Here is a 24,149-nt window from a genome sequence, read left to right on the forward strand (position 1 = left end):
TTATCAAATGGCGGAGCGGGCACGAGAGGCTGAATGGCCTACTCCTGTTCCTATGTTCCTATGACCCCTTATTCTGAGGCTATGCCCCCTAGTTTTAGATGCCCCCTTGAGGGGTAACATCCTCTCAGCATCTACCCTATCGAGTCTTCTCAGAATCTTGTATGTTTCAATAAGATCTCCTCTCATTCTTCTAAACTCCAATGAGTATAGACCCAACCTGTTCAATCTTTCCTCATAAGACAACACTTCCATACCCAGAATCAACCTAGTGAACCTTCTCTGAACTGCCTACAATGCAAGTATGTCCTTCCTTAAATAAGGGCACCAGAACTGTACGCAGTACTCCAGGTGTGGTCTCACCAGCACCCTGTACAGTTGTAGCATGACTTTCCTGCTTTTATACTCCATCCCCCTAGAAATAAAGGCCAATATTCCATTTGCCTTCCAGATTACCTGCTACACCTGTATGTTGACTTTTTGTGTTTCATGTACGAGGACACCCAGATCCCTCTGTACCACAGCATTTTGTAGTATTTCTCCATTGAAATAATATTTTGCTTTTTTATTTTTCCTCCCAAAGTGGATGACTTCACATTTTCCTACATTATATTCCATCTGCCAGACTTTTGCCCATTCGCTTAACCTGTCAATATCCCTTTGCAGACACTTTGGGCCCGATTTTAGCAGGGATGCGGGTTCTTGGCGAGTGGGCAAGCGGGCGCGTGGGTAACGCGCCCGGTGAAATTAGTGGGTTTCCCGCGCGATCGTAGCAGGCAACGCACTAATTGGAGCCACTTACCTGCTCCTCCGGGTTCCCCACTGCTGGTCTGCGCGTTGGGCAGGCTGCGCATGCGCAGTAAGATCTGTCAGCTGGAGGCGCTCTATTTAAAGGGGCAGTCCTCCACTGACAGATGCTGCAACAAATAGCAAAGATGACTGCATGGAGCAGCCCAGGGGGAAGGCTGCTCCCAGTTTAATGATGCCTCACCCCAGGTATCAATACATGGGGTGAGGAGGAGGGGGAGGACAGAGATCTTCCACCCGGCGGGCGGGAGGAAGCGGCCTGCCTCTGCCACCAGGAAGGCCTGGCTCGAGGTGGCAGAGGAGGTCACCAGCGCCACCAACATATCGCCCACCTGCACACAGTGCAGGAGGCGGTCCAATGACCTCAGTAGGTCAGCCACAGTGAGTACACGTAGTCTTTCCCCTACACTCCGTCTGCCACATCACTGCCCCCACCCCACATCTCCTTCTGCACTGCCAACACTACTCTGTCACAAACCCCATCCTCATCTTACCTGCACCTACTCACCTCGCCAGTACTCACCCCGCCACTACCACGCAACACAATCCTCATACAATCTCATGGCTCTATCCCATACTCACCCTCTCGTGCATCTCTCCCACGGCCAGCCTCACTCAACCTGCCACCACCTGTGCTGCAGCCACAGGGCATGCATCACATATGTGCAGTAGGCAGCGTAAGGCAAATATGTCGTGAGCATGAAGGGGATGCACAAGGGTGTTTGAGGGTTTGTCATGGTTGTTACTTATATTGAATTTCAGAACAACTCACATCACACATTATATTGGCACCACTACTGCCATGTCTTCGCGAATCCTGTCCGGTTTGTGCAATAATGCCCGCTCCTGGGTATCACTATGAGGACCCACCACTGATGCCACACATTGTGTCACTGCAGAGTGGGTGTAGGTGTATTTGCAGGGCTCTTCTGCGCAGACGACTGAGAGACATCGGCGATGTCCCCGGTTGCACCCTGGAAGGCTGTGGAGGAGAAGTTCGGGAGGGCAGTGGTGACTTTGACAGCGACAGGTAGGAAGATGGTGCATGGTCCAGCCAGGAGCAGCTCGGCATGAAAGAGGCTGCAGATGTCCACGACTACATGTCGAGTGACTCTGAGCCTCCGTGTGCACTGCTGCTCTGAGAGGTCCAGGAAGCTGAGCCTCGGTCTGTGGACCCTGTGGAGAGGGTAGTGCCCTCTGCGACGCATCTCTCTCTGCGGTAGCCCTCCCTCCTGCTGTACAGGTGGATGTGTCACAGCACTCTGTTGTGGAGCTCCACGTGTCAGAGGTGGACGGTGTGGATGGCGAGGCTGGTGAGGCTGGTGATGCTGTTCGCCCTCCGAGGAGGTCATGACTGCAGCTACGGCGGCCCTCATCCGCAAGGTGTACATCTGAGGGGGTCCGCAAGGTAGGTACATGTCTCCGGACCCCGGGATAAGTGTGCAGGTTGGTGACTTTGACCGTCAGGAGGAGGGTGGTGGAGGCCAAACTTTGTCCCAAGTGACAGAGTGGCCTCCTGCAATGGGTGAGGGTCTCCCCCCCACCCCCCCCCTGTCAAATGGACCTTTGCAGCTGCCACAGGCTGACAGCTGCAACACGTCCATTCGATCTGGGAGTGTTTCCCCCAGTGTGGGAAACAGTCCCATGTTGATCCAAAATCACACACAGTCCCTTAATCAGGTCAGTTAATGACCTGAAATAGCTACATAAATACTCTCAAGTGGCATCCCGCTGGCTTTAATTGCCTGCGGGATTCCCACCAGCTGGGGCTGCGCGCGCACGCCGGCGCGTCAGCGGGGAACCCGGAAGTGGGCGGGATCCTGGATTTTACGATTTTCGAGGCCCCCCCCCCCCGCCGAGAACGCACCCGATAGCGGGTGCTAAAATCGTGCCCTTTGCGTCCTCATCGCAACTTGCTTTTCCACCTATTTTTGTATCATCAGCAAATTTGGCCACAAGACGCCCTGTTCCTTCATCCAAGTCATTGATATATATTGTAAGTAGTTGAGGCCCCAGCACTGATCCCTGCGGCACCCCACTAGTTACAGATTGCCATTTTGAAAATGAGCCTTTTATCCCGACTCTTTGTTTTCTGTTAGTTAGCTAATCCAAATCCATGCCAGTGTATTACCCCCAACACCATGAGCTCTTATCTTGTGCAGTAATCTTTTATGTGGCACCTTATTGAATGCCTTTTGGAAATCCAAATATACTGCATCCATTGGTTCCCCTTTATCCACCCTGTCCGTTACTTCCTCAAAGAACTCTAATAAGTTTATCAGACATGACAAATGCTACTTTGTGGATTTCTATTAAAGGTGTATGAAAGGATGAATTAAAACGCCTGGTTTGTTAAGTTTGAGAAAACAGAGTTTGGTTTGCCCTCAATTTAATTAACCTGGTGATTTTACAAAAAAAATCTATTGTCCACTGAATGACTCATGGCATATTTTTAAAAAGTCAGCTTGCCCTCAGCTTACACTCAAAGCTCTCCCACCGTGTCAGTATTACTACTCTTTTGATATTTCTATTCATTTGAGATTTCAAACTGCATAAAACAAGGTTGTGTGCTTCCTCGGAACTTGTTCAGTCTATTTTTCTCTGCCGTGGTTAGTAATGCCATGTGGGATCTTTCAACAGGATCGTTGATTTGCTGCTGCACATCTTGCAAGCTGTGAACAGGTTGCATGTGTTCATGTGTCGTATGTAATAGAAGCTCTAGTCCATGAATGGATCTTTGCAGGTGAGAGTGCAGGAAGACATCCAAATGATCAACAGATTTCCTACAGTGGCATAAACAGTCAGCTTCATGCCAATGAGGAGTAAGAACATTTCATAGTTCTACCACATGTATGCTAGGACTGGGAAACCTCATTCTTCATGCTTAGTCCTCATTAGCATGAAACTGACTATTATGACTCAGTTCACCTGGCTGAAGAGAGCAGCCTCTCCCAACAAATATCAAAAAGTCTGTTTCATTGTACAGTCATTTACGTGAACATGTATGAACTTTGACGACCAAACTGAGGTTTCCCTGATGAAAGGTAATCGACCTGCAACGCTAATTCTGATGCTCTCTCCACAAATGCTGCCTGACCTGAGTATTTCTAACATTTTCTGTTTTACTTTGAGGTTTCTAATGCAGTAGTGCTCTCAACTCCTTTGTATGGTTCTGAGGCATGGATTTGCTACAGACATCATGTAAAGGAATTCGACAAATTTTGCATGTCACGTACAATCAATACTATATGTCAAATAGCGAGACAAGGTCACCAATATCGAAGTTCTGCCAACTGTTAATATAACTAGCATCTAGCAATGCATAGCTTTAATGGGCTGGCCACATTGTTCAGATGCCGGATAGTAGGTTTTCAAGGCAAGTGTTATACTGCAAGCTGAAAAATAGCCAGCATTCCTGTGGTATAAAGCCACCTTGAAAAACAACTTCGGGGTAGTGACGACTGGAAGGACAGGTCACTGGATAGTCAAGTGTTGGCACAGTGCCCTGCATGTTGCTCTCACTTCAACAAAACGAGTTTTTAGTAAATGATAAAATTGCAAAACATGGTACCTTCAGCAACTGACTTACTTAAACCAGACCATCCTACTTTGTAACTAGTGAAAACACGGGAAGACCAAAGAAACTTGTGATATCCAGTCAGCCTCATCAGGAGGGGCCACCATATATATCCGCTCAACTGACCACATAAATATATACTCAGATTGTTTGTGTGTGAAGTAACTATTGCATACATAAATGCAAGAGACAAACCAGTTTCTTTAGACTTGTGGATCATGGCAGAAACATTGTCTGCCTCCCTGATTGTGTCACTTCCTAAAGTATAACATGCTATGGATGCCAGTGTAATTTTGTTGCCCAGTGTGTTGGTTTTCCAGTTGTCAGAACACAATATGTGGCAGCTCTGTTGAATTGATAGTCTGATAGTCATATAGCACGCTCAAAAAATAGCCACACCTCTGTCTCATAGCAGTCAGAAAGGTGATGGAATCACAACCCAAACATCTTGGTACAAACTGGTGCTACAAATCTAGGAATGTGAGCTGAAATGTATGTGCAAGTACAAGAAGAATTTTTTTAAAAGATTATATTAATTGCTATTGCTGAAATTTTAAAAATTCATTTTAAGTGATTCTTTTTACCTCTTTTAGGCCTTCCTGCATCAGAAGTCTTTTTTAAACATATAAATAGTAAAAGGGTAGTCAAAGGAAGGGTGGGGCAAATTAGGGACCAAAAAGGAGATCTTCTGGAGACAGAGGACATGGCTGAGGCACTAAATGAATACTTTGCATCTGTCTTCACGAAAGAAGAGGGTGCTGCCAATGACGCAGTAAAGGAGGAGGTAGTAAAGAAATTGAATAGGATAAAAATAGATAAAGAGGAGGTACTTAAAAGATTAGCAGTGATCAAAGTAGAAAAGTCACCCAGTCCAGATGGGAAGCATCCTAAGTTGCTGAGGGAAGTAAGGATGGAAATTGCGGAGGCTCTGGCCACAATCTTCCATTCCTCCTTAGGTATGGGAGTGGTTCCAGAGGAGTGGAGGATTGCAAATGTTACACCCCTGTTCAAAGAAGGGGAGAGTGATAATCCCAGCAATTACAGGCCAGTCAGGTGGTGGGGAAACTTTTAGAGACATTAATCCAAGACAAAATGTGGGTTAATAAATGTAAACCAGAAGGATTTGTTAAAGGCAAATCGTGTTTGACTAACTTGATTGAGTTCTTTGATGTGATAACAGACAGGGTTGATGAGGGTAGTGTGGTTGATGTGTATATGGATTTTCAAAAGGCATTTGATTAAGTACCACATAATAGACTTGTTAGCAAAATTAAAGCCCATGGGATTAAAGCGACAGTGGCAGCGTGGATACAAAATTGGCTAAGGGGCAGAAAGCAGAGAGTAGTGGAGAACAGTTTTGCAGACTGGGGGGAAGTGTGCAGTGGTATCCCCCAGGGGTCAGTATTAGGACCATTGCTCTTTTTGATATATATTAATGACCTGGACTTGGGTATACAGGGCATAATTTCAAAGTTAGCAGATGACACGAAACTCAGAAATGTAGTAAACAGTGAGGAGGATAGCAATAGACTTCAGGAGGACATAGACAGACTGGTGAAATAGGCAGACACGTGGCAGAAGAAATTTAACACATTCAAGTGTGAAGTGATTCATTTTGGTAGAAAAAGTGAGGAGAGGCAATATAAACTAAATGGTACAATTTTAAAGGGAGTGCAGGAACAGAGAGACCTGGGGGTGTACGTACACAAGTCTTTGGTGGCAGGACAAGTTGAGAAGGCTGTTAAAATGGCATACTGGATCCTTGGCTTTATAAATAGAGGCATAGAGTACAAAAGCAAAGAAGTTATGCTAAACCTTTATAAAACATTGGTTAGGCTTCAGCTGGAGTATTGTGTCCAATTCTGGGCACCACACTTAGGAAGAATGTCACGGCCTTAGAAAGGGTGCAGAAGAAATTTATTAGAATGGTACCAGGGATGAGAGACCTCAGTTTCATGGAGAGATTGGAGAATCTGGGGTTGTTGTCCTTATAGCAAAGAAGGTTAAGGGGAGATTTGATAGAGGTGTTCAAAATTATGAATGGTTTTGAAATAAGAAGAAACTATTTCTAGTGACAGAAGGGTCGGTAACTAGAGGACACAGATTTAAGCTAATTGGCAAAAGAACCTGAGGGGAGATGAGAATTTTTTTTACGCAGCGAGTTATTATGATCTGGAATACACTGCCTGAAAGATTGATGGAAGCAGATTCAATAATAACTTTCCAAAGAGAATTGGATAAATACTTGAAAGTGAAAAACTGTAGGGCTTTGGGGAAAGGACAGGGGAGTGGGATTAAATGGATAGCTCGTTCAAAGAGCTGGCACAGGCACAATGAGCCGAATGGCCTCTTTCTGTGCTGTATCATTCTATGATTCTATGATTCTCTGGCTGAGAAAGTAGGAATATAACTTTTTGACAGCTTTTCCCATTGTCATTGCTGAGCCACTCATTAGGTGTACCGAAGTGGTGTGGGGTTAATTATTTAGATATTTTTCTGCCTCTTCCCCTATGACCTTTCCTTCTGGCACTATCAAGATTTGGAACCTGTGATTTTACACCTTGCTATTATGTTGCACAATATGTTGGAACACTTTGAGGAGAGAACGAGTTGCGTGCAATAAACAGAAGCTATAGTGCCATATTTTGGTGGAAACTGTTTATAGTTTTGTACAATGCCAGATAGATCAGCACGGAATTGATTTGAACTTTCACCAGTTGGTGAATTGAGACTTTACATGATTCTCCAAAGCTGATTTCTTTGAATCCTGCGTGACCTAATACAGTCAACTCCTACATATCATGCAGAACAAAAGTAAGCACTGTCACTACTACTACAAATACTAAATTCCTGTCCGTCAGCTCAGCAGCGATGATGGGGCTGAATGAATTCACTCCATTGTTGTCAGTTCTGAACTAGCCTGAACTAGCGCTTCAGTCATCTGTATACCTTACTGTGACAAGTCACTAGACATTGTCTATCCTTGGTCTTTCTTGGCTTGTTTTTTTATTCATTCTCGGGATATGGGCTTCCCTAGCAAGGCGATCATTTATTGCTCATTCCTAGATGGCATTGAGAAGGTGTTCATGGGCCGCTTTCTTGAACAGCTGCAGTCCAAGTCGGGATGGTGTGTGACTTGGAAGCGATGGTATTCTCGTGCACCTGCTGCCCTTGTCCATGTACCATGATCTCTGTATGCAGGGCCATAAAAGGTATTCTAGCTGTTTCCATTCTTGAAATGTGCCCAAACCATCGCAATCGTCTTTCTTGGATCTTCTGTATAAGCAGCGTTTCATGTCCAAGCCATGTTCTTATATCATTCTTGATTCTTTGCATCCTGGATACTCCCAGAATTCCTCTCAACCAACTCATCTCTGTCACTTGTCACACTTGAATTCATTTCATTGCAGTTTATCAAATATTATTTAGCTACTGGTCAACAGAATATTGGCTCATCTATCTTTTTTGTGTCATTGTCACTGGAAAATAAATTTTCTTGCAATTTCTGCCTTTACCTTCGCAAAACTTGCTTTTGTTTTATTTGTCAATGTGAGGAATAGCCGTGGCTCAGTGGTAGCACTCCCACCTCTGAGTCAGTAGATTATAGGTTCAAGTCCCACTCCAGAAACTTGAGCACAGAATTCAGGCTGACACTCCAGTGCAGTATTGAGGGAGGACTGCACCGTCACAGGTGCCGTATTTCAGATGAGATGTTAAACCAAGGCCCTGTCTGCCCTCTCACGTGGATTTAAATGTTCCATAGCACTATTTCGAAGAAGAGCAGTGGAGTTATCCCCGGTATCCTGGACAGCATTTATTCCTCAACCAACAACACTAAAACAGATAATCTGGTCATTACCACACTTCTGTTTGTGGAAGTTTGCTGTGTGCAAATTGGCTGCTGCGTTTCCTACATTACAACAGTGACTACACTTCAAAAAATAGTGGCTGTGAAGTGCTTTGGGACGTCCTGAGGTCGTGAAAGGCGCTATATAATTGCAAGTCTTTTAACGTACTGTAATATTAAATGTTAAAATGGGCAAACTTAAAGGAAATTAGATCATCGGAGGATCATTTGATAAACAAGATGTTTTTAATTAGTTCATTTTTGCTTCAGATAATGATGAACTAAAATTGTATTGAATAGATTTATTTTGTAGTTATTTACAAAATTGAAATCTGCGATGCAATGGAAATATTGCTGGACATTTTAAATGCCAATGCTGAAAACCCAGTTGCCTTACAACCTCAGCTGTACTGGTGATTAAAGGTTTTAATACAGAATAACTTAATTAGGATTCAAAATAAAGTTTTATCCATATTAAACCATACCACGTAAACAGTAATAAACAGTGAAACACTGAATTAAACTTACGGGCAATTTTATAGGATGTCAAGTAAAGACAGTTATTGACAATTGAAACAGCAGAATATTACTTTAACATTTAGTGATGATTAATACCGATATTAGGCTAGAAAGCACCCTACTGTGAAAGGCCATAAATGATCACATCACTTAATGTGTTTGCAATAATGCAGTATTGCAATGAAAGATTTTGGCAACCTGGGTCATAGCTTATATGTTTAATTTGACTGTCATGTATCAAGAATTCACGCGGCTGTAGCTGGGTTCAGATTTTGTTTTCCAAATTTATTTGCGTAGAATTTAAGCCAAATTGAATTTGTTTCAGTAATTATATTTTAATAATTAAATGACTCAAAGAAGATATAGTATTTTTTTAACAGTTTGTTACAAGTTATGTTATTTCCGCTTCTTGAATTATTATCGTATGATGTGCAATGGAGTGCCATCTTGAGTGCATGCAAATGAGGAGCATTTGCTCATACCTTTTTAATACATTAACTCTCCCACCGTGGTGGCATCTCATCAATCATAGGTATTCCTTGAATCACATAGATGACTGATCAGAAGTTGCTTATTTTCTATAAACTCAGTTGTGGCTGTCGTGTTCAATCTGTAAATCTCAAGGCTTCCCACAGTGTGTGTACGTGCATATCCAGTTTTGGGTATTGCTACATTTAGCAGTGTTTCCACTGGAACTAGTTTGCTTGCTACTATTTCACTGCATTTCAAAGTTGTCTGCTCTGTGTCCTAGTATTGTACACCACTGTTCAGCAGCAAGCATCTCCCAGTTGTTTGTTCCAATACCACACAGCTTGTATTTGTGCATCAGCACATCCTTAAAATGCTTCCCCTGCTCATCCCACACTTGCTATGCAACTTGCTGTGCAGATTACGCTTGCAAAGTCTCATCATCCACCTGAACAATATGTCATACCTAGTATTATCAAAATGTTTCAGTACCCATATTTCAGTACCTCAAAATTGGTAATGTGGTCCAGTCATTTGATATGCACAAATGGAATCTGTTGAATTATTTGGCATGGCAGTGATATGCTAGCTAAATGTCACAAGCATTAAGGACTAAAAAAAAACTGAGATCACTACTATATGATGGACTTAAAGTTTAGTGTGCAGTCTTATGCTGTGTCTATTTTTTTAGTCAGCAAAGGGGCAATAAGCCTTCTGATGCAAACAAGCACTTATTGATCACTGAGAGTAGTCTTTAGCTGCATACTTCCCAGGTAGTTGAAGTCAGTTACAGCATTTAGTTCAGTATCATTGATGTTAGCGGTTCCATTGATGTTTACTTGGTGCGGGTTGATGTATTACCTGTTGTTTTATTTAAGTTGATGGTAAGTCAATAACTGTTCAGTGCTATTGCAAATTTGTTCACAATCAGTTGTAGATCCTGAATGTATGCTTCAAATGCATAATCATCAGGAAAACAATGTTTACAGGAGTCTCTCAATCAAGCTTGATCAAAGCATGTAGTCTACTTAAGTTGAAGAACTTGCCAGATGTTTAAAATCTAATGAGCAGACTTGCATTCAGTTTTTTTGTGACATCATCATTTACTGCTGGAAAGCGGACAACTTTGAAATGCAGTGAAATAGTAGCAAGCAAACTAGTTCCTGTGGAAACACTGCTAACGAGGCTGTACACTAGAACACGGCCTGCTTGTACCCCTTTGGAGATGTAAATGATTTGGAAAGAGCACCATCCATACATGCTGTGCCCAGCGTACCATCATGTAGTTGGAGAACTATTTGAATATACTTTTAGAAACATCTGGACTTAGATAGCGGTTTCTACAATCCAGTTCTAATGACTATATCAAATACTTTTGCCAGGTCAATGAAGGGGCAAGTTAGCGGTATGTATTCTGTTCTCTACATTGTTTTTTCTTTTGCTGGATGGTAAAGGTCATGCCAATGGTGCTTCTCTTTGCTCTGAAACCATTCCTTGTTTCAGTGGTCTGTAACATTGACAAGAAGGCATTTGAGGTCCACCCTGCGCAGAACTTCTCAGCACTGAACAAGGGTAAGATACCACAATGGGGACTGCACTCCTAGATATTTCCTACAACTTCTCTCCAGATTAACAGAAAAAGTGACTGGAGCTGCATAGCTAAGGCATGGCCCGCACTTTTGCTGGTGTTCCACAAGAACCAAGAACTATTCCTTTCTTCATCATCCTGACCATCTTGGTAGTTTGTTCTGATGTGTGAGGTTCATCCATGTTTTTATAGATAGGTAAATGTATCTTATCCATTGCTTCATAGGTGATCGATAGCCAATTTCATATATTGGCAAAAAGTTCACATGGTAGCACCTAATATATTTTGAATAATCTAATATATTTTGAATAACCCCAAGTTTTTGCCTCACTCCCTTGTTTTGGTAGGTTATTCCAAACATTTACCACTCCGAGTAATGTTTTCCCTGATATATGTACTCTAAATTTCTATTTCCTTAACCATTAGTCTCTGACACTGAATTCAGCATTAGCCTTGCAGTAGACATGGTGGCTATATTTAGCATGAAATGGGAATTATAAGGTAATTTTTTTTCGAGTTATGTATTAACTAAGTTAAACAGGTAGTCAATGCGAGGTTAGCATTTCATGCTTTGGAGTTATTTGCTGTCATGTCAGCTTGGCTTAGTTGGTAGTACTCTCATATCTGAGTCAGAAGGTTGTGGGTTCAAACCCCACTGATACTTAGCACACTGAGGGAGTACTGCATTGTCGGAGGTGCTGTCTTTTGGATAAGATATTAAACTGAGGTCCTTTCTGCCTGCTCAGGCAGATGTAAATGATCCCATGGCACTATTAGAAGAGGAGCTGGGGGATCTCCCAATGATGTAACCAAGATTCCCCCCTCAGCTAAAACTGTCAGAAAAGATTATCTGGCCATTCATTTGTTTGCTGTTTGTGGGATCTTCTTATGCACAGATTGACTGCTGTGTTTGCCTACATAACTGACTATACTTCAAATCCTGCATCTACACTTCAAACCCTGCACCAAGGTTCTGCTCAGCGATAAGCCCTGTCCTCACTGACCTAGCCTTCCAGCATTTCAAATTTAAAATGATCATCCTTGTGTTTAAATCCTTCCCTATCTCTGTAAACTCCTCCACCTCGACAGCCACCTCCTCTGAATTTTCCGTTCCTCTGACTCTAACCTCATCCACATTCTCCCCTCCCTTTACCCTGCCACTGGTGGCTTTGCTTTCAGCAGTCTAGACTGCACACTCTGGAAATTCCTCCCTAAACCCTTCTCCTCCCTTAAGACTCACCTTAAAACCAAGCTTGTGGTATCCCTCCTAATTTTTCCTTCTTTGGCTTAGTGTCCGTTTTGCCTCACTCCTATGTGAAGTGCCTTGAGACGTTTTTCCACATTAACGATGCTACATAAATGCAAGATATAGTTTTCCCTCCTCCTCCTCCTCCCAAAAAGTAATTTGTTGGTTGTAAAGTGCTTTGAGATGTCTTGAGGTTGTGATAAGCCACTACATAAATGCAAGTTTATTTTTAAAATTTATTTTTAAAGTGGCTAGGAATGTAAAGAAAGGAGCCAAGCCTTTCCCTATTGAATTCTGCACTTATCATTAGTTATTTCCATTCATGAGTAACAACTATTGGATGTTCAAAAAGCTTACATTTCAAAACACAGAACATATTTTTTATTTTTACCCTAATGTTAAAATGTTATTCATTGTGTACTGTTATAGTACTGCCCTAAAGTGGACTTAAACAAATTTGTTTTACCTGTTGAACTTCCTTTCTCCCCTACCTCCACCCCGCCCCTCCCCAGGTTATGTTAACACCTGATGGATATGACTTATGGCCTGATGCCATGGTAACTACACGTTAACAGGGAAAGGTTCAGCCCAATGAAGGCATGTAGTTTGTGGGTGCAGACTCAGCATAAATTGAGAAAGATATTAACAGTTAGCACACTTTAATACCAATAATTACAGACATAAAATTATATATTGGTGCACTGAAATTCTCTGCAGCTTTTATAATATACTCATAATAGTAAATATAAAATATACTATAGTGCAAAATTATATTTTTAAATGCAGGATTACATTTTCAATTACTAGTCTGTTTAGAGCAGTTTAAAGACTTGCATTGGCTAAACTCTGGCAGCGGCGAATAAGGTGCTTGAAGGACCAATTTAAATAAACGGTCTGCATAAATGTATACTGTAATTTTATGAGTAGAGGCCACATACTGTCTCTAATTTCAGATTGGTAAGAAAGGCAGGACAGGCTGCAGATTATCTACCAGGAACCATGGTGATGAGTTACCTTGTAAGGAAACAGAAAGCATTTACTCAGCTCACAGATGGCAAGGGTAGGCAAGGCACTGGTAATTGGATTTATTGCCAAAGTCTGAATGCTGGGCCGTGGATAAGGAGGCCAGGACCAGTTTCCCTGGGAGGAGATGAAAGTGGATAAAATCAAAGCAAGCTATCCAATGAAAGCCACAATTGAGCATTGGGTACACAGCAAAAAAAAGTATATAAGGTGTAGTCTGTGATTAGGCACAGGTTGCAAAACTATTCATGAATAAAGGATTACCCTGATTCCCATAACAGAATAGGTTTCCATAGAAATAAGTGGGAAATGTTGACTTTTAAATTATGTATATACACTAAATATGATAGCTTTTGTCAGTCAACTCCTAATACATTATAAGCTAATTGTTTTATTTCTTAATTTTTTTTTCTCTGTAGGAAAAAGAGAAAAAGTATATGCTGCCATTAGATAACCTGAAAATTCGAGATGTGGAGAAAAGCTTCATGTCCAGCAAATGTGCATTTGCACTTTTTAATACAGAGCAGAGGTATGAATGCTAGGAAACAAAATGTGCATTTTGTGTGGTTGGACCCAGGCCTTTTACATTTTCAGTAATAGATTATATTTCTGAAGTTTTGACCCAAACTAGAAATGCTTATTTTTAAAAAAGCTGTTTCTGCATCTTGTACATTGTACAAAGTTACGTTTGCTTCTCCTATGTTAAATAATGAACTACACTGGGCATCACACTTGGAGGAAAAGTACTTTTTATTCAAAGAACTCTTTGCATAGAAGAAAATTATAAACATATTGAAATTTATTTGACATTTATTTTGAAAAGGCCAATTTTCATTGTGTCATGGAGATCCTTGAATAGAGTCTCCCTCCCACCTAGGCTAATCTGATGTTGTAAATTAGGAGGTATTGCAATCACAGCCTGTAGTTTGGTCTTCCACAATTGGGAAGCTCCAGAGCTGCTCTCTTGCCAGTCTGAAGTTGTACCTCTTTGCAATGCAGATGCTCTATAATGTTCCATGAAATTGACATCACCAGCACATCCTAATAGAGTGGGATACCCTACTTAAGGGTCACTATACTTGACTGTTTTTTAAAAAAAATCAAACAAATTTCAGGAAGAATAAATTTTCTTCTATGAAAAAAAACATTTTGTTTGCAGGCTCATAATTGATCTTCCAACAATGAAAGCCATGCTTTTGATTTCCCTGAATAATAATTAACATTTGCTCGAACTGACATAGTATTAACAACATTAATTAGACTTTGTTATCTTAAAGGGATGCAGGTGCATATTATAGTAGCAGAATAATACATTGTGCTTTACGTGTCCTAATAAAACAGCACATTCTTTGACTAACAGTGAGGAGCGCCATGGGAGCTTTGTTAATTCAGTCTCCATTGTTTAAGTGTTGGTGCTAACGCGATTTACCCGCTATACGCAGTAGACAGTAAAACCAAAAATTGAACATAACCGACATTTTTTAAAAATAGGCTTGATGCAGGACGCCTGAAGTCTCCACTTAGCAACTGCCTCTCGCACGAGATACGAACAGCTGATTGAAAACCTGACTTTGCCCAAAATAGTCGGCAGCTTAATACGTTATAGGCAGAATCTTTGTAATTGACTCTTATGGTAATGGCAAATGTTTAGTGCTATTTGCCCGATGTCGGCAGTTGCCTGTGATAAGCGTGGACGGTGTAAGTGGTGGGGACTGTAATATTCTAAAAATGGTAGGATGGTGTGCATCTTCTGTTTGTCTGTTATATTTCCTGTGTCAGATTTTGGACATCATATTTGGGTATCAAATGTTCTCCTTTGCAGATTTCTTTCAACAGACTGGCTTAACTTTCATATTTCCAAAAGAGCAACAGATCAGAACTCTAACTATGAAAAAACAGAAACTGAATCAATCAAATCATTGTATCATAGTAGGTACAGCACAGGGGGTGGCCATTCGGCCCATCGTGCATGTGCCGGCTCTTTGAAAGAGCTATCCATTTAGTACCATTCCCTTGCTCTTTCCCCATAGCCCTGTAATTTTTTTTTCCTTTTAAAGTATTTATCCAATTCCCTTTTGAAAGTTACTATTGAATTTGCTTCCACAATCCTTTCAGGCAGTGCATTCCAGATCGTTCCAACTTGCTGCATAAAAAAATGTTTCCTCACGTCGCCTCTGACTCTTGCCGATCACCTTAAATCTGTGTCCTCTGGTTACCGATCCTTCTGCTACAGGAAACAGTTTCTCCTTATTTACTCTATCAAAACCATTCATGATTTTGAACACCTCTATCAAATCTCCCCTTAACCTTCTCTGTTCTAAGTTGAACAACCCCAGCTTCACCAGTCTCTCCACATAACTGAAGTCCCTCATTCCTGGCACTGTTCTGGTAAATCATTCAGAAATGTTTTCAAATTACTTTCAACAATTCAGAATTTAGTAGCTCTTAGGAGTATTAAAAATTGCATAGAAGTACATAGAATTTTACACCACAGAAACAGGCCATTCGGCCCAACAGGTCTATGCCAGCGTTTATGCTCCACACAAGCTTCCTCCCAGCTTACTTAATTTCACCCTATCAACATATCCTCCTATTCCTTTCTTCCTCATGTACTTACCTAGCTTCCCCTTAAATGCATCTATATTATTCGCCTCAACCACTACAAGTGGTAACGAGTTCCACATTCCCACCACTGTCTGAGTAAAGAGGTTTCTCCTGAATACCTTATTGGATTTATTAGTGACTATCTTATATTTATGGCCCTTGGTTTTGGACTCACCCACAAGTGGAAACATCCTCTCTCCCTCTACCCTATTGAATCCCTTCATAATTTTAAAGACTTCTATCAGGTCACCTCTCAGTCTTCTCTTTTCTGGAGAAAAGAGCCCCAACTTGTTAAGTCTTTCCTGATAGGTGTAGCTTGCACTTTCGCAGTGCTTCTATATCTTTTTAGTAATATGGAGACCAGAACTGTGCATGGTACTCGGGTGGTCTAATCAAGGTTCTATATATCTATATATAACTTCTCTGCTTTTGAGTTCTGTTCCTCTAGAAATAAACCCCAGTACTTTGCACTTTTTATGGCTTTGTTTTATTTTATTCGTTCGCGGGATGTGGGCATTGCTGGCAAGGCCAGCATTTATTGCCCATCCCTAATTGCCCTTGAGAAGGTGGTGGTGAGCCGCCTTCTTGAACCGCTGCAGTCCGTGTGGTGAAGGTTCTCCCACAATGCTATTAGGTAGGGAGCTCGAGGATTTTGACCCAGCGACGATGAAGGAACAGCGATATATTTCCAAGTCGGGATAGTGTGTGACTTGGAGGGGAACGTGCAGGTGTTGTTGTTCCCATGTGCCTGCTGCCCTTGTCCTTCTAGGTGATGGAGGTCACGGGTTTGGGAGGTATTGTCAAAGAAGCCTTGGCGAGTTGGTGCAGTGCATCCTGTGGATAGTACACACTGCAGCCACAGTGCGCTGGTGGTGAAGGGAATGAATGTTTAGGGTGGTGGATGGGGTGCCAATCAAACGGGTTGCTTTGTCCTGGATGGTGTCGAGCTCCTTGAGTGTTGATGGAGCTGCACTCATCCAGGCAAGTGGAGAGTATTCCATCACGCTCCTGACTTGTGCCTTGTAGATGGTGGAAAGGCTTTGGGGAGTCAGGAGGTGAGTCACTCCCTGCAGAATACCCAGCCTCTGACCTGCTCTTGTAGCCACAGTATTTATGTGGCTGGTCCAGTTAAGTTTCTGGTCAATGGTGACCCCCAGGATGTTGATGGTGGGGGATTCGGCGATGGTAATGTCGTTGAATGTCAAGGGGAGGTGGTTAGACTCTCTCTTGTTGGAGATGATCATTGCCTGGCACTTGTCTGGCGCGAATGTTACTTGCCACTTATCAGTCCAAGCCTGGATGTTGTCCAGGTCTAGCTGCATGTGGGCACGGACTGCTTCATTATCTGAGGGGCTGTGAATGGAACTGAACACTGTGCAATCATGAGCGAACATCCCCATTTCTGACCTTATGATGGAGGGAAGGTCATTGATGAAGCAGCTGAAGATAGTTGCGCCAAGGACACTGCTCTGAGGAACTCATGCAGCATTGTCAGATTTTGGACATCTGTTAGCCTGCATTGCTACTTCTAATGATTTGTGAATCTGTACCCCTAGATCCCTTAGCGCCTCTACCCCATTTAGACTCTACCAAAACTTAAATCTACCAAAAAAAAAACAGAAACTTGAACCGATGAAGTGGCTTAATTTATTTTCTAAAAGACATTTCTTCCACTATTTTTCTTTTCCACAAATCCAAATATTCAGGGCTCAAAATAAGGTTTCTAATATAAAAACTGTTTTTAAAAACATATTTTGCAAAAGCATGATTAAACTTGCCTATAAAATTGTATTTTATGTCTTATGAGTACCTTCATTAATGTTTTTACTTGGAGACCTCAGCCTCACTCAAAAGCCTGGGATTGGAATTGCCATAGAATCATAGAATCTTACAGCACGGAAAGAGGCCATTTGGCCCTTCATGCCTGTGCTGGCTCTTTGAAAGAGCTGTCCAATTTAGTCCCACACCCCAGCTTTATCCCCATAACCCTGCAGATTAGTTCTCCAAGTACATGTCCAATTGTCTTTTGAAAGTTCCTACGGAATCTGCTTCCATCACCCTTGCAGGTCGTGCGTTCCAGATCTTAATAACCCTCTGTGTGAAAACATTTCTCCTCATTTTCCCTCTAGTTCTTTTGCCAATTATTTTAAATCTATGACCTCTGGTTACCGACCCACTTGCCAGAGGAAACAGTTTCTCCCTACTTGCTCTATCAAAACTCCACATTATTTTGAATACCTCTATTAGGTCTCCCCTTAATCTTTTTGCTCTAAGGAGAACAATCCCAGCTTCCCCAATCTCTCCACATAATTGAAGTCCCTCATCCCTGATATCATCCTGGTAAACCTCCTCTCTACCCTCTCCAATGCCTTGACATCCTTCCTAAAGTGTGGTACCCAGAATTGTACACAATACTCCAGCTGGGGCTAACCAGTGATTTGTAAAGGTTTGGCATGACTTCCTTGTTTTTGTATTCAATATTCCTTTTTACAAAGCCAAGTATCCTATACGCTTTCTTAACCGCCTTATCAACTTGCCCTGACACCTTCAAAGATTTGTGAATATGCATCCCCAGATCCTTCTGCTCTTAAACCCTGTTTAAATTATACTGGCTGTCCATGTTGTTCCACCCAAAGTGCATCACTTCACACTTATCTGCATTAAATTGCATCTGCCATGTGTCTGCTCATTTCACCAGTCTGTCTATGTCCTCCTGAAGTCTGCTCCTGTCCTGCTCACTATTTACTATGTTGCCAAGTTTTATATTATCCACAAACTTCAAAATTGTACACCCTATACCCGTGTCCAGGTCATTTATATATAATAAGAAAAGCAATGGTCCTAATACTGACCCCCGGGGGACCTCACTGCATACTTCTCTCCAGTCAGAAAAATAACCGTTCAGCACTGCTCTGCCTCCTATCCCTTAGCCAATTATGTATCCAAGTTATCGCCATCCCTTTAATACCATGTGCTTCCATTTTCCGAATAAGTCTGTTATGTGGTACTTTATCAAATGCCTTTTGAAAGTCCATTTTTACAACTACTACTGAACTACCTTCATTAACCCTCATTGTTACTTCATCAAGGAACTCAATCAGGTTAGTCAGACACGATTTGCTTTTAAAAAATTTGTGCTGGCTGTCCCTTATTAACCCATGCTTTTCCAAGCGAGTATTAATTTTGTACTTGACAATGTTTTCTAGTAGTTTTCCCACCACTGACGTTAGACAGCCGGGCCTGTAGTTACCAGGTTCATCCCTCTCCCCTTATTTGAATAGGGGTGTAACATTTGCAATCCGCCAGCCCTCTGGTACCATATTTCCAAGGAAGATTGAAAGATTGTGGTGAGAGCTTCTGCTATCTCCACCTTTGCATCCCTCAGCAGCCTAGGATGCATCCCATCTGGACTGGGTGACTTGTTAACTTTGAGTGATGCCAACCTATTTAACACCTCCTTTCTATCTATTTTTATCCCATCCAATATCTCTACTCTCTCCTCCTCTACTGCAACATTAACTTCATCCTCTTCTTTTGTGAAGACAGATGCAAAGTACTCATTCAGTACCTGAGTCATGCCCCCTGTCTCCATAAGAAGATTTCCTTTTTTGTCTCTAATCGGTCCCACCATTCCTTTAACTATCCTTTTACTTTTTATCTGTTTATAAAAGATTTTTGGGTTCCGTTTTATGTCACCCGCTAATCTTTTCTCATATTCTCTCTTTGTGCTTCTTATATCCTTTTTCAATTTCCCCCTGCACTCTGTTTATTCTGCCTGATTTTCTACTGTATTCCGTACCTGACATTTGTCATAAACATCCTTTTTCTGTTTTATTTTAAGCTCTATTTCCTTTGTCATCCAGGGAGCTCTAGCTTTGGATGCTTTATCTTTCCTCCTTATGGGAATATGCTTGGTTTCTACCTGAACTATATCTCCGCCTTGAAGGCCTGCCATTGCTTATTTACTGTTTCCCTGGCCAATCTTTGTTTCCAGTCCACCTGTACTGGATCCCTTCTCAAATCACTGAAATTGGCTCTCTTCCAGTTTGATATTTTCACCTTTGATTTTTCTTTGTCCCTTTCCATAACTACTTTAAACCTAATTATATTATGATCACTATTACCCAGATGTTCTCCCCCGAAATACATTCCGCTTGCCCTACTTCATTCCCCAGAATTAGATCCAGAACTGCTTCCTTCCTCGTTGGGCTAGAAACATACTGATTAAGAAAGTTCTCCTGTACACATTTTAGGAATTCTTCACCCTCCTTGAGCTTTACACTGCTTTTTTTCCCAGTCAATATTAGGGTAATTGAAGTCCACTACTACTACAGCTCTATTATTTTTACATTTCTCTGAAATTTGCCGAGAGATTTGCTCCTCTATCTCTTTCTCATTATTTGGGGGTCTATAGTAAACACCCAGCAATGTAACAGCTCCTTTTCTGTTCCTTAACTCTAACCAAATAGATTCAGCCTTCAAACCCTCTAATATATCGTCCCTCTGTAGAACTGCAACATTATCCTTGATCAATACTGCCACAGCCCCCCCCACCCCCCCCACTCTTTTGTTGCTTCCCTATCCATCCTGAATACGTTGTAGCCAGGAATGTTTAGTTCCCATTCCTACCCATGTTTAAGCCAGGTCTCCGTTATAGCCATCATGGCCCCGATATTTACTCGGAGATGGGAAGAGAGCACTGGGGGGATTTTTGGATGGGAAACCGGGAAGTAACCGTTTCTCACATGTCCTGACTAATTTAACGACAGGACACCTTTTACACTTTTTTTCAACAGGTTTCCTGCACAACATCCAGCCAGATTGACAGGCTGTCTGTTGGGCTGGAAAGCTGTTGGGCAGCGGATGTCAGGTAAGTCTGACATCACGGGGGTGAACCGGACATTGTGGGGGGGCTAATCGGATATCGTGGGGGGGGTGAGTCGGACATCTTTGGGGGGGGGTTGGGCACTTCAGGCATCGTGGGAGGGGGGTGGTGAATCGGATATTGTGGGGGGCAAATCTGACTTCGTGGGAGGGGTGGGTCGGACATCATAGAATCATTGAAAGTTACAGCACAGAAGGAGGCCATTCGGCCCATCGTGACCGTGCCAGCCGAAAAAGAGCTCTCCAGCTTAATCCCACATTCCAGCACTTGGTCCGTAGCCCTGAAGGTTACAGCACTTCAAGTGCACATCCAAGAACTTTTGAAATGAGTTGAGGGTTTCTGCCTCTACCACCCTTTAAGGCAGTGAGTTCCAGACCCTCACCACCCTCTGGTTAAAAAATTTCTCTTCAGCTCCCCTCTAATCACTACCAATTACTTGAAATCTATGCCCCCTGGTCACTGACCCCTCTGCTAAGGGAAATAGGTCCTCCCTATCCACTCTATCTAGTCTCGTCATAATTTTATATACCTCAATTAAATCTCCCCTCAGCCTCCTTTGTTCCAAAGAAAACAACCCCAGCCTATCCAATCTTTTCTCATAGCTAAAATCCTCCAGCCCTGGCAAACATCCTCGTTAAGCTCCTCTGTACTCTCTCTAGTACAATCATATCTTTCCTGTAATGTGGTGACCAGAACTGTATGCTGTGGCCTATCGAATGTTTTATACAGTTCTAGCATAACCTCCCTGTTCTTGTATTCTATGCCTCGGCTAATAAAGGAAAGTGTGCTGTATGCCTTTTTAACCACCTTATCTACCTGTCCTGCTACCTTCAGGGATCTGTGGACATGCACTCCAAGGTCCCTTTGTTCCTCTAAACCTCTGAGTATCCTCCCATTTATTGTGTACTCCCTTGCCTTGTTTGCCCTCCCCAAATATATTACCTCACACTTCTCTGGATTGAATTCCATTTGCCACTTTTCTGCCCACCTGACCAGTCCATTGATATCTTCCTGCAGTCTACAGCTTTCCTTGTCACTATCAACCACATGGCCAATTTTTGTACCACCTGCAAACTTCTTGATACAGCCCCCCACATTCAAGTCCAAATCATTAATATATAACCACAAAAAGCAAGGAACCTAGTACTGAGCCCTGCGGAACCCCCCTGGAAACAGCCTTCCAGTCGCAAAAACACCCGTCAACCATTACCCTTTGCTTCCTGCCACTGAGCCAATTTTGGATCCAACTAGCCACTTTCCCTTGGATCCCATGGGCTTTAACTTTTTTGACCAGTCTGCCATGTGGGACCTTGTCAAAAGCCTTGCTAAAATCCATGTAGACTACATCAAACGCGTTACCCTCAAAAAATTCAATCAGGTTAGTCAGACGCAACCTTCCCTTAACAAATCCATGCTAACTGTCCTTGATTAATCTGCACCTTTCTAAGAGAATTGATTCCAGTAATTTGCCTGGTGTGGGGTTGAGCACTTCAGACATGGTGGGGGGTGCGGGGGTGGGGGGCGCGAATCGGACATTGTGGGAGGGGTGAGTCAGACACCTTGAGGAGGTTGGGGCACATTGGACATCATGGGAGGGTTGAATCTGCCAATCGTGAGGTTCTGATTGCGTGGAGGTAAGCTTGGTGGGCCAGGGGGATGCACTCCTGCTCCTCCTGGCCCACAAGCAGTGCAATAAAGGCATTTATCTCATTGATCTGGCCCTTCTCGCCATCTTTTACCTGCTGGGATTCCCGCAGCCCGGGAATCCCAGCTTCCGTGCGTTAAAAATTAAAAACTGAGTTAAAGTGGAGGCATGCAGCCCCCTTAAAAGTCTTTAGTGACCAACCCGCTCCCCGACCTGTCTTCGTGGGCAGGTTGGGGTCGGGCTTGAGCATTTTAAAATTTTTACCTTCCCACCCACCCACAACCCATCCATCCTTGGGGGTTATAATTATCCCCTATATCATAACTCCATGTGGCAACTTGTGCCTGTAGCTCGTCAACCTTATTTGTAACACTCCTCGTATTAACACACATGCATTCCAACAGCATGCTAGTCTGCTTTACTTTTTTCCTCCATCTAATTCCTGCTCTTTCTTCACAATTCTTTATTCTGTTGCTGTTTGTCCCTCCTTGTTTTCTATGCACCTTGTCTCCTCTCTGCTGCTACGACCTTGTTCCCCTCCCCCTGCCAAATTAGTTTAAACCCTCCCTCACAGCACTAGTTAACCTCCCAGCGAGGACATTGGTCCCAGCCCTGTTCAGCTATAACCTGTATGGCTTGTAAAACCGGTCCCAATACCCCAGGAATCTGAAGCCCTCCCTCCTGCACCACTTCTCCAGCCGTGCATTCACCTGCACTATCTTCCTGTTTTTGTACTCACTGGCATGTGGCACTGGGAGTAATCCAGAGATGTCCACCTTTGAGGTTTTGTTCTTTAATCTTTTTCCTAGCTCCTGAAACTCTGCCTGTAGGACCTTTTCCTACCTATGTCATTGGTTCCGACATGGACCACGACTAATGGCTGTTCCCTCCCCCTCGCAGAATGTCCTGCACCTGTTCAGTGATAACCTTTACCATGTTCCCAGCAGAAGAGAGTTACCAACCATACCTGTGCCTACAATTCCCTGGATACTGCAGTGTGGCAAATCTTTCAGCATGCATCATTTGATCCTCATAGTCCAGTTGCGTATGAGAGGAGAATGAATTCTTAAACTTTTTTTAAGGTAAAAGTTTCATAGGGAAACTGTTAACAGAGAAAAATAAAATAGATAACAGCGACAACAGAGTATGATTATAGCACCTGCGCTTCATTTTGTTAATACCAAGAATTCAAAAAGAATGATTATTTACATAAAGATGTATTTATTTTTTTCTCAACACATAAGCATGTTTCCCTCAGGAAATAACAGCATTTATGAGTTTATTTTTTCAAATGATTTGAAAACAGCCTGGAACATTAATTTTGCAATGAGGTAAAGCTTCACCAAATTATCAAGTGCTTATCTTTTACTTTTGAAAGAGAAGCATGTTCAGGGGAAGAGAGAAAGAAGCAGACAGAGGGGATGATTGGAGCTTGTAATATCATTGAGAATTTGATTTAAAAATATTTACAAAAATTTGTTTATGCAGCTGTGCTGACTATTTATTCAGGTGCATTGGATAAAGGGGACACAAACTATTTAAAGAAAGAGTTTGCATTTATGTAGCACCTTTCTGGTCCTTAAGTCATCCCAAAGCAATTCACAGCCATTGAGTTACTTTGTAGCCAAACACGTCAGCCATTTTGCACACAGCAAGGTCCCACAAACAGCAAAGGGATAAATAAATAGTTAATCTGCTTTTGGTGCTGTTGGTTTATTTGTTTATTTTCCAGGAGCCTATCAAAAAACACTTGCTTCACTGTCTCTGGGCAGAAGTTGTAGAAATTTCTTCCCAAATTCTTTTTCTGGACATGCATGGACTTCCTCCACTTGCACACACCAGACCTCCCCACTCCCGAATGCAACAGTGTAACCTCGGACTCACCATGAGAAATGTCACAGGAGCTCTAATAGTAATATATTGAAAATGTTATGTCTAGCATG

The 24,149-nt window shown here is 42.4% G+C and overlaps 1 protein-coding gene across 3 annotated transcripts in view; it reads left to right on the forward strand.

Moving 5' to 3' along the window:
• The window catches only part of dnm3a (dynamin 3a), a 240,778-nt gene that overhangs the window by 165,101 nt on the left and 51,528 nt on the right, over window positions 1–24,149 (forward strand). For all 3 annotated transcript variants that reach the window (XM_067990705.1, XM_067990707.1, XM_067990706.1), the window contains exon 17: window positions 13,492–13,601. In XM_067990705.1, coding sequence (XP_067846806.1) covers window positions 13,492–13,601 — 110 coding nt within the window. The remainder of the gene's footprint in view (window positions 1–13,491; window positions 13,602–24,149) is intronic.

This window comes from Heptranchias perlo, chromosome 9, assembly GCF_035084215.1.
Source record: "Heptranchias perlo isolate sHepPer1 chromosome 9, sHepPer1.hap1, whole genome shotgun sequence".
NCBI lineage: Eukaryota > Metazoa > Chordata > Chondrichthyes > Hexanchiformes > Hexanchidae > Heptranchias > Heptranchias perlo.